Source organism: Leishmania braziliensis (genome assembly GCF_000002845.2).
Source record: "Leishmania braziliensis MHOM/BR/75/M2904 contig, possible fusion of chromosomes 20 and 34".
NCBI lineage: Eukaryota > Euglenozoa > Kinetoplastea > Trypanosomatida > Trypanosomatidae > Leishmania > Leishmania braziliensis.
Genome location: NC_017947.1, coordinates 141,028 through 156,049, shown reverse-complemented (window position 1 = coordinate 156,049; position 15,022 = coordinate 141,028). Strand labels below are relative to the sequence as shown.

General features: G+C 60.8%; 2 protein-coding genes across 2 annotated transcripts; both read right to left on the bottom strand.

The window, feature by feature from the left end:
• Positions 1–3,033: 3,033 nt before the first annotated feature.
• LBRM_20_0440 (hypothetical protein, unknown function) lies at positions 3,034–4,791 on the bottom strand (the record flags this gene model as incomplete). The annotated part of the gene is made up of 1 exon (XM_001564281.1): positions 3,034–4,791. The coding sequence occupies one exon, from the start codon at positions 4,789–4,791 to the stop codon at positions 3,034–3,036; it is 1,758 nt and encodes a 585-aa protein (XP_001564331.1).
• Positions 4,792–6,009: 1,218 nt separating this feature from the next.
• LBRM_20_0430 (hypothetical protein, unknown function) lies at positions 6,010–13,218 on the bottom strand (the record flags this gene model as incomplete). The annotated part of the gene is made up of 1 exon (XM_001564280.2): positions 6,010–13,218. One exon carries the CDS (start codon positions 13,216–13,218, stop codon positions 6,010–6,012), a length of 7,209 nt encoding a protein of 2,402 aa, XP_001564330.2.
• Between the last annotated feature and the right edge of the window lie 1,804 nt (positions 13,219–15,022).

Genomic DNA, 15,022 nt, shown 5'->3' with positions numbered 1-15,022 from the left:
AGTGAGCCGACAGGAGATGCACCACTAGCGAAAAAGGCGAGCAGCGAAGCAAAAAAAAAAAAAACTGAAAAGAAAAGGCTGACACAAGAGAATAGAAATGCACATGAGTGGCGCCCCGAAGGATCGCAACGCCTGGCCCTGCACGCCACCTGCACACCCATGCGCGCGCGTGCGCGTGACAAGTTGGCCGAAGGAAAGGGAAAGAGGGAGGAAGAAAAAATGGGCGGGTGTGAGGATGAGAGAAAACGACCAAAGAGAGAGAAAGAAGCAAAGGGCGAAACAATAACCAAACATGACGTCCAGCGCACTCGCAGCCCGCCTCCTCCACACGCGGAGACATCTCAGCAGCAACCTCTTCGGACACAGAGGAAGGGGTGGGGAAAAAACACACATGCAGACATCCAAATACCCCCCAAAATGTATGAAAGAGAGAGAAAGAAAGCGGGAAGCAAAGGGAGAGTAACAAAGCTCATGTAAGCAGCTGTGTACGGTGCTGATGTAACCTATGAGGAGAGGGATTGTGCTGGGGGGGGGGGGGTGGTAAAGGGCAGCTGTGTGTTGCCCCAGCTCCCCCCGTACCCCTCTCTCGGCAGCCTTGTACGCCATGTGATGCTCAGAGATACGCACGGCGTTCGAGACGTCGTCCCTGGATGGTGACACAGGCACAAGCAAGCAACGTTACACTGGCTGCCACTCACAACAAATGCACCGTGGCATGGGAAGACGGAAACGACAAAACGATAAAAGATGAAAGCGAGAAGGCGTGGCGGCAGAAGAGGGAGGGTGGAGTAGCCCACGGACAACGAAAGAGGAAGGGGATAAAGGGAGTAGAGGAAAGACAGGAGGAGGGGGGGCGTATGCGAGTCTGTCGTGCAAAGGAATAGAAAGTGAGGAGGAGAACAACAAGGAGAGGCAGCACATCTAACGAAAGGCTGAGAAAGGGTAGGGCGAGGCAAACCAGCCTGCAGTTTGCACGCCGACAGGAGAGAGACGCGCGATAGGGAGAAAGTGAGAGAGAGAGGTGGACGAAGGAAGAAGACGGGGAAAAGGAAACACAGAAGAGGAAAGAAAAACGAAATAGAGGGCCCGTGGGGGGGGGGAGGGGATACACCTGCGCCATACACAAACCAACACATGTCAAGCAGCAGACAAGGCACCCGCAGCACGGGCGGCAAGAGGCGATGCGATGATGGCCGGCAAGTGCCAGCGTCCACGTCGTACTTGCTTAATTTGTTTGCTCGTCCAATGGTGGTGGTTGGTGGGCTAATGTAGCATTGGTCACCTCCCTCTCTCCTACCCGCGCCTGCGAACGGGACTCGAACGCGCGACGCGAGACGGAAGGAGACGGAAGGAAAAGTACTCGATAGAGGGGTCGAACATGGGAGGAGATCGAGCACCCGTCTGCAAGAGGTGGCACGAACGCGTCGTTCTCGCCTTGGTGTCGTCCCACGCACAGCATCAGCAGGTGGATTACATATGCGCACCGCAGAACACAAGAGAGAAAGAGAGAGAGCGAAGCGACAGAGGTCCAGTGGGTCGGTTACGTGTCGCAGGTGACACGAAGAGAAGAGCGACATACACGATAGTAGTGGATGAGGCGACAAATAATGTATAGGCTGAGAGGAAAGAGAGGAGCCAAACGCAGCAGTAGCCAGAGGAAAAAAGCGAGCGCTCTTGCGCATCTGTGCGTGCATGGGTGAGGCTGTGTCAAAGCGACGCGACAACTCAAAAAAGGAAAGAAAGCGACGAGCACAAAACACACCAGCATGCACACACATCCGTTGCCAAGAGGAACGGCAGAACCCCAACAGCACCGCCGAAGGGAGGAGGGAGTGCAACGAGAGACGAGAAGTTGGAGGGGAGGGGGCGTGCAACAGCCAAGAGTGAACCGAAACCGAAAAGACGAAGAGCGGAAGAGCACAAAGCCCAAGAAGACGCACAAGGAAGCGAACGGAAAGAGAGCCCACCAGCCAGTCAGTCAACTCAGCAAAGACAACAGAGAAGAACGAACACAAGGACGAAGCGCACCAACTCAGGACACACCTTCCCACACACACGCGCGCGCGAAGCAATCAGCTCGACTACTGCAAGGCGCGAGTATGAAGCAACACAGCCGCTGACCATGACGTAAGCCATGAACGTACGTGATGTGTCTCGCTGTCGTCCACGCAAGAGAGCATCCCACGGCATTCTGCTCGAAAAAGCGGCGCTAGAGCACGCAATAGAAGGAAGGGAGGGGGGAGGGGGTGTCTAGGGACGAAAGCCGCTGTGCCGCAGACAACTCTGGGGACTTCAGTGCGCCCGCCTAACAGCAAAGGAGGCCGGTGGTGCACTGACGTTGTGGAGAAGATATTTATGAGGGGTCTGCTCTCACGTCGCTGCCACGAATGGCGGCTACCTGAAGTTCAAACAAAAGTACCAACAACTTTGCCAACATCGTTAGCGCACTCAGTCTTTACCGCATCCCTAGCCTCCGAAGCTCCTCCATGCGCTGGAACTCCTGACCCGCTAGCTCCCCGACTGGACTCGGGCTGGTCGGGCGAGTCCTCGACAGGCTCCGCCTCTCGCAGCCCGCTTTCGCCGTCTTGGCATCCTTGTTCGCCGCTTCGGCCTTCAGACGTGCCGCCTCCGCCTTTTCCTCAGCTGCACGGGCTTTTCTCTCTGCCGATTGCGCCGCCCGAAAGGCCGCCTGCGCGGCTTCTATCTTCTTCTCTCTCTTGTTCATGTCTTTGGTGATAGTCAGGGACGCCAGCTCCTGCTCCACGCGGCGCCGCTCCACAATGGACGCGGAGGCGACCTTCTCCTTCGCCCACAATTCTTCGGTTGTCTGACGGGGCCCAAGAACCCCTGTTTCCCGGGGCCCTCCCCCGTCGCTGCTGGTTTTGGGAGGTTCCCAAAGTTGGGGGACCAAAAGGAGGTTTTGCTAAAAAAAACGGGGGTCCTCCAAAAATATTAAACCCGCCCCCCCCCTTTTTAAATTTGAGGAAAAAGGGGGGACGCCGCGCGGCGTCACGGTCGCATTGCCGTACACAGTCACACGTTGCACGGCGAGGTAGTCTGCGCCGGGCTCGCGTACGCACACGTCCCAAGTGCCGGCCTCGGGGAACGTGATGGGGCCAAGCACGAACGCAGCGCCGGCGACGTCAAGTATCGGCATGTCGGTGGCTTCGCACGGCGGTTTGCTGGCGTCTGCGCGCACCAGCGCCACCGTCGTGCCCTTCGCGAGGTGCACCGTGCTGTCCAGCGTGATGGTCGCCGGCGCGCACCACGACGCAGCGGCGCGTACTGCAGGGCGAACGGTTGTGGCGCAAGTGTCTCCAGCTTGTGGTAGCGCACGACTTCTTCTTGCATGGCTGGATCGCTGTTCAGCGGGTTCGACACGCAGTAGTGCAGGCTGTCTGGGGCGGTGAGCGGCACGGCAAGACTGGCGCTGGCGCTAGTGGCCGGGCTGGCGGTGCCTCTCACGAGCAGCGTTTTGCAGTCCGGCGAGGCGAACAGACCGACTATAAAGAAGGCTTTAGTCGCGTTGACGTGCGTGAGTGTGACGCGCAGCGACACGCCGCGCACCGGGGTGGCGGGAGCAAAAATGGTGGTGGGCGGATCCGTCGCGATGATGACACTCGCGTAGCCGACGGCGGCCGTGTTGTCCTTTCTGCGCACGCAGGCGTAGTGGACACCCAGCAGCTTCGCGCTCCACTGCATTGGGTTACCCCACGTGTTCTGCCAGCTACTGGCGGCAGTGCAGTCCTCGGACGTGGAGAGGACTGCTTCGAGCGCAGTCTGCACCGGGACAGCGTCGAGGGCAAAGGACATATCGGTCACCTTGCCGATGTACAGCGTGCGCGGCACCACATCGTACTCCAAGACGGTAAACGTATTGGTGGCGGGGATATACACCCCATTCTCCGACGCAAGGAGTGAGCCGCAGAAGAGGTACTCACCACGGGGTACGTCGACTTTCATGATCATTTGGCCGGCAATAGAGCTTTGGAATACTGGGCGGGGGTCCGCGCAGTGTGCCCTGGTGGAGAGGTAGAACTGCGCATAGGGCTGCGTTGAACTCGAGACGGCTATGGTTTGGTGGCGCACACCCGTGGCGGGATTCACCGTGTAGGGGTTTGCCAGCAGCACTGTATTGACCAGGGTGACTCGTGTGCTGGATCCGTTCACAGTGAAGGTAGAGGCGCAGATAAAAAGTGAAGAAGAGGAAAGTTTCGTCGTCAACTTCACAGTGCGCTCTTTGGCTATCATAAAGGGACCGCCTCCTGCATGCAAGAACCTGCAGAGGTCGTCAGCGTAAAACCCCACCGTTGTCCCCACCGGCACTGCGCTGCCGAAGGTGAGCACAGATTCTTCGCTGTTGAAGACGTACTCGGGCGTGACCTCCATCTTGTGCATCTGCAGCGTGGCCACCTCCTTTGCGGAGCCGGGGCTCCCGACGCACCAGTAGGCCACTGGCACAGAGGTCCGGGGGGAAGTCAGCTTCACTTCAAGCGCCGCACTGCCCACTGTGAAGATGCAGGTGCCATTGCCGAAGCTGCTGCCGCTTACCTCGCTCTTCACGGAGCACGTAGTCGTGAGGCTCTTCGTGCAGGTCGCATCGGAGGAGATGAACAGCTTGCTGCCCCCACTCAGGGCGGTGCCGGTGGCGAAGAATGGAATGTCGAGCAGCGGCTGCACCGGGTTGGTCGTCACAGGGCCAGCGGCCGCCATGGAGCCTAGGGTGGAGAGGAGAAGAAGGGTGGTGGTGACGATACCCACCGGCAGTGCGAGCCGCTCACATGTGCGCATGGGTTCGCCACGCATCGCTGGGGGTTGTATCGGGGGAGGGGGTGGGTGAAGAATCGAGAGCACCTTACTGGACCCACCGCTAACACAGAGTGGCGGACGGGCACCGTGGCGCAGCGGGCCGCCAAAGGGAGTAAAGAGGAAACAAAGCAGCCAAGAAAGTGACTGGGTAGAGAGAGGGAGGAGAGGAAAAGGGAGAGTGATGACCGGCACGTTTGATATCTGTCTGTGTGTGTGTGTACCTCCCTCACCCCTTGGACGCTACGATGCCTCGTTGACTGTAGTGGCGGTACATGCGTGTGTGCGCAGGGAAGAGAAGAGCAGGGGAAGAAGGCGGTAAGCACGGGAGCATGGAAGATCAAGTAAGAGCTGCAACAGAAAGCTGTTGCGCTAGTCGGTGATGCAGGCGAAGGCGGGATGAAGGGCCGCAGGAGGAGCACAGCAGGCGTGTCTGTATGGGATACCCCCAATACAGCTGCTTGACGATGCTTGGCTGCCAGTGATGAGGTAGAGACTCGCATGGCAGCGTTTCTTTCGCATCTCTTAGACAGCATGCTTGACCGCTGCACAGAGACAGAACGCGTTACTACGAGACAGAGGCGAACCAAAGGCGAGCGGCATTTGCTAACCTGTTCCCTGCGTCGACTCGCCGCTTCGGATGAACGTGAGAGTGTATCGGCGCACGCCCTCTGTGTCACTCGTGCCATACTCTCGATTACGGTTCCTTTTCGCTTTTTTCTCTTCGTCGGCTTATGTGCCTCAGTCTCAGGCATTTGCCCCCCGCCGAAGGCTCAACAGCAATGTGCTTCACTCACCACGGCAGAGTCGCTGGTTCCTTACACCAGCTGCCCTCTTCTTCTCCGCATTGACCTCATCTGTCAGGAGCCAGGGAGGAAAGCGCGGATACCTTGAGCGAGACGAAACCTCCTCCCGTGTGCTCCCTCGCCTCTTTGCGTTCCTCTTCGGTTCACCTTGGCGAGGCCAACTACGCACACACACGCAAGTAAGGGGTGCGACAACCACAAGAAGAAGGGCTGGCAAAAAAACACACATCACCGCCACTTCGAGAGAGAGAGAGAGGAGCGTGAGGGGATGAGGTGAGGAAAGCGAGAGAAGCAGCCGTCTCCGATGACATCGAAGGCACCGAGGATGAGAGAAACCCACCAACCACAGAGAGAAAGAGGGAGAGAGAGAGAAAGGGGCAGGCAGAGCTAGAGAGGTTCAGGGCACAGCAACACTAGTATGGAGGACAATGAAGATTGACTGGAGAAAGAGCCACGGCTGTGCTGCGTACGGGCACACACACACACACACACACACACGGGCACGTCCATTGCGCACCGAGTGAAAGAACGGCAGCAAAAATAAAATAAAACACACGAGATGGGGCGTAGTACTGAGCACGACGAGAACCGCGTAAAACGACAACGATGACGATGGCGGGGACGCCACAGAGCAGCAGGGCCAAAAAAAAGAGAGGGAGAAGAAGAAAAGATGAAGGAGAGAAAAGAGGGGAGGGGGAGAGAGGGAGCGAGAGGGGAATCGCACGCGCACATCCGCCTTCCATAAGCGCGTCCTGCTGTTCTCGGAGCTACTCAAGTTGCGGTACTCAAGGGAGGTTGTGCAGAAGGAGCGGGCGTCGTCGAAGTTGTACACCGGCTGCACCTCTTCAAATGTCGAGAAGACGGGCACATTCCGCTTCTCCCAGAAGACGCGCTTCCAGAAAGTGGCGTTCGCTTGCAAAGCCCTTCTCCGCCTGCGGAACTCCTCCTCGAGCAGCGTCAAGTAGCGGCGCACAAAAGGCACGGTGGAGCCGGGCGCCATAAACGCCCACATCCCCTTCCTTTCTGGGAGGAGGTTGGCACTGTGGGAGGGCTGGGGCGGGTCGACAAGCCAGCGGTGCTTCGGGTGGAAGGCCTGGAGGTCTATCAACGTCAAGCCTCGCAGGAACACCGGCTCTGGAAGGTTCTTGTCGCCCCCGATGAGTGTTTGGAGCGAGTTGGTGACAAACGGAAACTCCAAAAAGCGCCGCCTGTGGTAGAGGTCATTGGACGAACAAGGGGACGGCTGCGTCTCCGCCGCTGAGGACTGCGATCCTGCCGACCAACTTCGCGCAGGTGGTAAGCCCGTTGTGAGAAGCTGCGGCTGCTGGAGGACGGGGCCCTTGCTGATGCTGTACTGAAAACTCGCAGTGGGGGAATAGACGGACGCGTGAGACTTTGATGGCGAAAGCCGCACGTCCATGCAGCGATCGCGCTCATAATCGAGCGGTGCCAGCGGCGCCACGTCCCACGACCCCACTGACAGCAGCTCACTTTCATCGGAGGGCGACTCGGACAACTCTCCCCAACGCTTCCTCCACAGCGCGTTGTTGTACTCCAGGCTAGACTTGAACAGCACCGTGAGGTTGTAGTCGGCCCGACGGTAGCGACTCTCGAGCGCCGCTCTCGTCCACTCCTCCCGTTCCTGTAGGAGAATCACCTTCAGCTTTACGGGGTCTTCCTCCTCCATGCGGTGCCTCTCCTCCCGTACCGCCAACAACGTTGCGTTTCGGTCCGCCACAACGCGCAGTTCTGCCCGCCGCTTCGCCTCGAGCTCTTCGGGCAGAGCACTCGCACGTGGCACGGCCAGCATCGCCTCGAGCTCCTCGTCCATCGTGCTAGGCTCGCCCTCGCCGGGGATTTGCGACACTGTCTCGTAGTCGAAGTCCGAGTCGTCCAGAAAGCTGTAGTACTTAGTGATGACGTCAGGTAAGTCGTCCATGCAGTTTGGCGTCCCATCCTGCGGTACCTCCACGCTCCCCGCGGTCACCCTCGAGCTCGAGAGCGGCATTGTAGGGGTGAGCCATTTCGCCGACGCCACTTCCTCGCCACCACCCCGCCCCGAGAGCATGACATCCTTGGCCGCGTTATCAAGCGGGTTCCACAGTGGTCCGAGCCGTTGCCGCTGCTCTCTAGCACTCGCCGTGTCAGCTGCATCACCGAAGGAGGGGCTCTCCTCATCGCTCTGCGTGTCGTTGTTTCTCTTCCTCGCACCGCACAAGCGCCACGCGAGCCACATAGCGCACACCAGCAGTGCGACACTGCTCGCTGTGCACGCCATCACGATGCCAGCCACCGCGCCGCTGCTCATTCTGGCGCCACGGCCTACCTTGCTCGGCGTGCAGTTCGTGGTCACCGTCACCCGACGCAGCGTCGCACAGGCGGAGCTATTGTCGAGGTTCCAGGCGCACACGCCAAAGCTCGTGTCGGTGGCGTACGCTGCCACTTTTGCCGCATCTAGCCGCAGGCGACACATGCCGCTGGCCATGCTGGCGCTGCCCACTGCCCGTGCCTGCGCCGTGCGATCGCAGCAGTCGCCGTGCACCACGGTTAGCACGTCAGCGGCCGTGCTGCCGGCGCTTCCGGGCGGGTAGCATTGGTTCACCAAGTAGTCAGTGCAAGTGTCCCAGCTGCCTGTCGGCAGCGCCATCGCCAGCTGCAGAAAGGTGATGGGGCCAGGCGACGCCGACGAGTGCGGCAACGCGACAACGGTGCCGTTCGCAGGCACCTGCGCACACAGGAACACGCCTGTGGTGCTCACCGCTGTCGCCTGCACCTCGATGGCAGTGCTGGACAGCGCTGCCCAGGTACCGTGGTCAGTGGTGATGGGGCTGCAGGCGGCGGTTGTGCTGAAGCCGGCGATGAGGTCGGCGGTGCGCAGATCCTGCTGCAGCTCCATGCGGCTGGGCACGCCAAGGACGAAGATGGTGCCGCGCACGTCGAAGTGCGCCGCCGGCACCACTTCAATGACCTCCAGCGCCGCTGCCGCACGAGTTGGCGTGCCAGCACACACAGCGTAGCAGCCCAGGGGCAGGGCGTCGCCGTTGGCCCTCAGCAGTGACAGAGTACCGTAGCCCTCAGCATCGGTGGAGAAGGTAGGCATGCCGCTGACGTCGGTGCAGCCAGTGGCGGTGGCGCTCAGCTGGAAGGTGGTGCGCGGTGACAGTGGCATGAAGATGGCGGCTCCGGTGGCGCCGACCGCGAACTGCGTGGGCCACATGCTACCGGACGCCACCGGCACGTTAGCGATTGCGGCACCGGTGCCGGCCGGGGTGCGCACGCACAGGCTCACTCTCTCCACCTTCTGTTCGATGCTCGCCGTGCCGAAAGACACCGACAGGACCGCGGCAGTCGACGCCCCAGTGGGTTGAAGCGGCAGAGACCCGACGCAGTGGTCGTGGGAGAGGAACGTGCTGGTTGTCTGCAGCGTGTAGCCTTTCGCCTGCAGCGTGGCGATATAGTTGGCACCCCGCACGATGGCGGGCGATGCTTGCAGCACCTGTGGCAGCAGCAGCGATGTAAAGCTCGCCACGGCCAGCGGTGCGCCGGTCTGCGGGTGACAGGTGCACACGTACACCGGCCCACTCACGCCCGTGGCACTGTAGACAGCGGCCTGCGTTGACGTGCCCATCTCCGCGGCGTCGCCGAGGCTATTGTCACAGCGCTGGGACTGGCTAAAGAAGGTGCAGCCGGGCGGTGTCGCGTCGTTAATGTGCAATAACGTGTGCGGCGCCGCGCCGACAGTGGCGTTGTAACGGCTGAGCGCGTACGCCGGCGTGACGGCCCAGTTGCGCACCCGCAGTGTCGCCGTGGCAGTTGTGAAGAGTGCGTGCGGGTCGCCAATAGGGTGTGCCCACACGTGGAAGGCGGCGTCCTCGCCCATAGCCGGCGCGTAGCCCGTGGACAACACGCCGATGCCCGGTAGCGACGCGCTGCTATTGCTGGTACCGATGCCGGCGACGGCCAGGAACCGCGTGTCAATGCCGGCATCGCTGATAGGAGTGCCTGGCGCAGCGTCGACGGTGCGGATGTTGACCGCTCCGGCGCCGCCTCTGCAGCTGCTTGTCCTTATCAGCAGCATGCGCCCACGTGGTGCCGACCAGGCGCCGTTGAATTCGTGGTAGAAGAGCTCTGTGATGTTTTCGTTCTCCCCGCAGCCATCGACAGTGAAGCTGACGCGGTTGCCACTCAAAGGCCTCCTGCTTCCGCCCTGCACGGGGAGAGGCAAGCTGCGCGAGGACGAGAGCAGCGCGGAGGTTCCTGCGCTCTGCGCTGGCAGGTCGATGGTGGTGAGCGTGTCGGCGAAAATATAGGCAGGGCTCATGTAGTGGTGCAGCGTGGCGCGCATCGCCTCGATGCGGCTGCTCGTGGTGGTGGGTCCGGCGCAGAAGTGGACGTCGATATGCGGCTCGATGTCACTGATGTTGATGATGATGGAGCTCTCGCTTGAGGTGAAGGTCTGCGATTCGTTGACTGCGATGCTGCAGGGTACACTCGCGGGCTGCACGACGACTGAGTAGAAGGTGGTGCCCATGGGACCGCCGTTGATGTTGGCACCGAAGGGCACGTAAGAGCGTATCCGTGTGAGGTCGGCGTCGGTGGTCATGGCGAAGGCATCCACGACGCCGACGGTAGCGTTGGCTGCGACGGTGCCCATGACGCCGTCAAGGGTGGCGCTCTGGCACAACAAGTAGCTGCCGCGTGGCGCGAACAGGTCACCTTGTGTGGTGCCACCGACGCTATAACGCGTGGCGGCTGTCGCGCACGCGGCGCTGGCGCCGGCTGGGGTGGCGAGACAGTCGTCCGTGGCTGTGCTGCAGCGCACAAGGAACTGCGCGGCTGCGGTGTGCACGGGCCAGCCGGTGACGTCGCTGGCGGGCCGCCGGAGCTGTGCGTAGGGGCTAAGAGGTGCGAAGGCAATGACGTCGAGCTCGCCGGCTGCAGCGTAGCCGATGGCGCCAGCGCCGTCGAGGCTGTGCCGCGGTGCCACGCATACGCGCAGCCGGGTGAGCAGCACCGCGTCTTGCGGTACTAGGCAGGGCGTGGTGACGCCGGTGTGAGGGTCAATGGAGCCGCGGGCGAGCACCGCTTTGGTATCAAGGTCGGTGGTACAGTCGACGTCGCCGCGGACAACAGCGTAGGTGTCGACCTGTGCGGCGCTTGCGTAGGTGCCGAGGAGGCGGATGGTGGCAGGGAGGCCAGCGACGAGCGGCGCGGGGTCGAATGCGAGGCGCGGTGCGGGCAACACGACGGTGACAGTGCCGGTAGCGACGAAGCTGCCGTTGATGTTAACACAGGCAAGGTAGCGCGTACCCACCATGGCGGCTCGGAGCTCGAGGGATGCGCGCGGCGTGTCACTGCCAGTAGCGACCTTCAGCGCAGGTAGCACGATGGCAGCGCCGGGGGTGGCAGTACCACTAGGGCAGGCTGACTTGCCGGGCAGCAGGTAGGCGGCGTGGCCGTCCAGCACGGCGGCGCCTGCTGCCACGAAGCTCAGCAGCTGCGTGCCGTCTGTCTGTGCTGTGAGTGACACGACAGCCGGCGCGACGCGCGGGCTGGCGCTGCGCACGCTCCCTGCAGCCTGCAACACCGGCTGCAGCGCTGTGCCGGGGTAGTCGCAGCACAGCAGCAGGGTGCCGACGCTGTCGCACCTCAGCGTGAGCGTGGCGGCGCCCTCGGCGCTGGTGGTGGCTCTGCCCAGCACACTGGCATCGCTGGCGCACTGAGGGGCACTGGTGGCAATCACGGCGGCTCCTGGCGGGAGGCCGCGCACGACAATGGCGCCTTCCACGCCGGCGACGACGCCGCGCGGCGTCACGGTCGCATTGCCGTACACAGTCACACGTTGCACGGCGAGGTAGTCTGCGCCGGGCTCGCGTACGCACACGTCCCAAGTGCCGGCCTCGGGGAACGTGATGGGGCCAAGCACGAAAGCAGCGCCGGCGACGTCAAGTATCGGCATGTCGGTGGCTTCGCACGGCGGTTTGCTGGCGTCTGCGCGCACCAGCGCCACCGTCGTGCCCTTCGCGAGGTGCACCGTGCTGTCCAGCGTGATGGTCGCCGGCGCGCCCACGCGCAGCGGCGCGTACTGCAGGGCGAACGGTTGTGGCGCAAGTGTCTCCAGCTTGTGGTAGCGCACGACTTCTTCTTGCACGGCTGGATCGCTGTTCAGCGGGTTCGACACGCAGTAGTGCAGGCTGTCTGGGGCGGTGAGCGGCACGGCAAGACTGGCGCTGGCGCTAGTGGCCGGGCTGGCGGTGCCCCTCACGAGCAGCGTTTTGCAGTCCGGCGAGGCGAACAGACCGACTATAAAGAAGGCTTTAGTCGCGTTGACGTGCGTGAGTGTGACGCGCAGCGACACGCCGCGCACCGGGGTGGCGGGAGCAAAAATGGTGGTGGGCGGATCCGTCGCGATGATGACACTCGCGTAGCCGACGGCGGCCGTGTTGTCCTTTCTGCGCACGCAGGCGTAGTGGACACCCAGCAGCTTCGCGCTCCACTGCATTGGGTTACCCCACGTGTTCTGCCAGCTACTGGCGGCAGTGCAGTCCTCGGACGTGGAGAGGACTGCTTCGAGCGCAGTCTGCACCGGGACAGCGTCGAGGGCAAAGGACATATCGGTCACCTTGCCGATGTACAGCGTGCGCGGCACCACATCGTACTCCAAGACGGTAAACGTATTGGTGGCGGGGATATACACCCCATTCTCCGAAACATCGCGTGAGCCGCAGAAGAGGTACTCACCACGGGGTACGTCGACTTTCATGATCATTTGGCCGGCAATAGAGCTTTGGAATACTGGGCGGGGGTCCGCGCAGTGTGCCCTGGTGGAGAGGTAGAACTGCGCATAGGGCTGCGTTGAACTCGAGACGGCTATGGTTTGGTGGCGCACACCCGTGGCGGGATTCACCGTGTAGGGGTTTGCCAGCAGCACTGTATTGACCAGGGTGACTCGTGTGCTGGATCCGTTCACAGTGAAGGTAGAGGCGCAGATAAAAAGTGGAGAAGAGGAAAGTTTCGTCGTCAACTTCACGGTGCGCTCTTTGGCTATCATAAAGGGACCGCCTCCCGTAGTTAAGAGCCTGCAGAGGTCGTCAGCGTAAAACCCCACCGTTGTCCCCACCGGCACTGCGCTGCCAAAGGTGAGCACAGATTCTTCGCTGTTGAAGACGTACTCGGGCGTGACCTCCATCTTGTGCATCTGCAGCGTGGCCACCTCCTTTGCGGAGCCGGGGCTCCCGACGCACCAGTAGGCCACTGGCACAGAGGTCCGGGGGGAAGTCAGCTTCACTTCAAGCGCCGCACTGCCCACTGTGAAGATGCAGGTGCCATTGCCGAAGCTGCTGCCGCTTACCTCGCTCTTCACGGAGCACGTAGTCGTGAGGCTCTTTGTGCAGGTCGCATCGGAGGAGATGAACAGCTTGCTGCCCCCACTCAGGGCGGTGCCGGTGGCGAAGAATGGAATGTCGAGCAGCGGCTGCACCGGGTTGGTCGTCACAGGGCCAGCGGCCGCCATGGAGCCTAGGGTGGAGAGGAGAAGAAGGGTGGTGGTGACGATACCCACCAGCAGTGCGAGCCGCTCACACGTGCGCATGGGTTCGCCACACATCGCTGGGGGTTGTATCGGGGGAGGGGGTGGGTGAAGAATCGAGAGCACTTTACTGGACCCACCGCTAACACAGAGTGGCGGACGGGCACCGTGGCGCAGCGGGCCGCTAAAGGGAGGAAAGAGGAAACAAAGCAGCCAAGAAAGTGACTGGGTAGAGAGAGAGAGGAGAGGAAGAGGAAGAATGATGGAGGGCACGTTTGATGTCTGTCTCTGTGTGTGTGTGCCTCCCTCACCTCTTGGACGCTACGATGCCTCGTTGACTGTAGTGGCGGTACGTGCAGGTGTGCGCAGGGAAGAGAAGAGCAGGGGAAGAAGGCGGTAAGCACGGGAGCATGGAAGATCAAGTGAGAGCTGCAACAGAAAGTTGTTGCGCTAGTCGGTGATGCAGGCGAAGGCGGGATGAAGGGCCGCAGGAGGAGCACAACAGGCGTGTCTGTATGGGATACCCCCAATACAGCTGCTTGACGATGCTTGGCTGCCAGTGATGAGGTAGGGACTCGCATGGCAGCGTTTCTTTCGCATCTCTTAGACAGCATGCTTGACCGCTGCACAGAGACAGCACGCGTTACTACGAGGCAGAGGCGAACCAAAGGCGAGCGGCATTTGCTAACCTGTTCCCTGCGTCGACTCGCCGCTTCGGATGAACGTGAGAGTGTATCGGCGCACGCCCTCTGTGTCACTCGTGCCATACTCTCGATTACGGTTCCTTTTCGCTTTTTTCTCTTCGTCGGCTTATGTGCCTCAGTCTCAGGCATTTGCCCCCCGCCGAAGGCTCAACAGCGATGTGCTTCACTCACCACGGCAGAGTCGCTGGTTCCTTACACCAGCTGCCCTCTTCTTCTCCGCATTGACCTCATCTGTCAGGAGCCAGGGAGGAAAGCGCGGATACCTTGAACGAGACGAAACCTCCTCCCGTGTGCTCCCTCGCCTCTTTGCGTTCCTCTTCGGTTCACCTTGGCAAGGCCAACTACGCACGCACAAACACACACACACACGCAAGTAAGGGGTGCGACAACCACAAGAAGAAGGGCTGGCAAAAAAAACACACACCACCGCCACTTCGAGAGAGAGAGAGAGGAGCGTGAGGGGATGAGGTGAGGAAAGCGAGAGAAGCAGCCGTCTCCGATGACATCGAAGGAGCCGAGGATGAGAACAACCCACCAACCACAGAGAGAAAGAGGGAGAGGGAGAGAGAGAGAAAGGGGCAGGCAGAGCTAGAGAGGTTCAGGGCACAGCAACACTAGTATGGAGGACAATGAAGATTGACTGGAGAAAGAGCCACGGCTGTGCTGCGTACGGGCACACACACACACACACACACACACACACACGGGCACGTCCATTGCGCACCGAGTGAAAGAACGGCAGCAAAAATAAAATAAAACACACGAGATGGGGCGTAGTACTGAGCACGACGAGAACCGCGTAAAACGACAACGATGACGATGGCGGGGACGCCACAGAGCAGCAGGGCCAAAAAAAAAAAAAGAGAGGGAGAAGAAGAAAAGATGAAGGAGAGAAGGGAGAGGAGGGGGTAGATACCAACTATAGGGAAATCGCTCTCCCACTTCCGCCTTCCATAATCGCGCCCACTGATAAAGATTTACATGTTCGCATACTTTGGGCGCATGCGAGCAAACCCTCCTCTTCGTCTCACACACACGAATATTGGCACAGCTGATCACTAAAGCCAACGCCATAGTATAGAGACGGAGAGGATGAGAGAGCACATCAGCAAGGGAGCACTGCGACGGGGGAGGCGGCGCCAAGTGGGGCAATGAAAAGCCCTCATATACACACACAG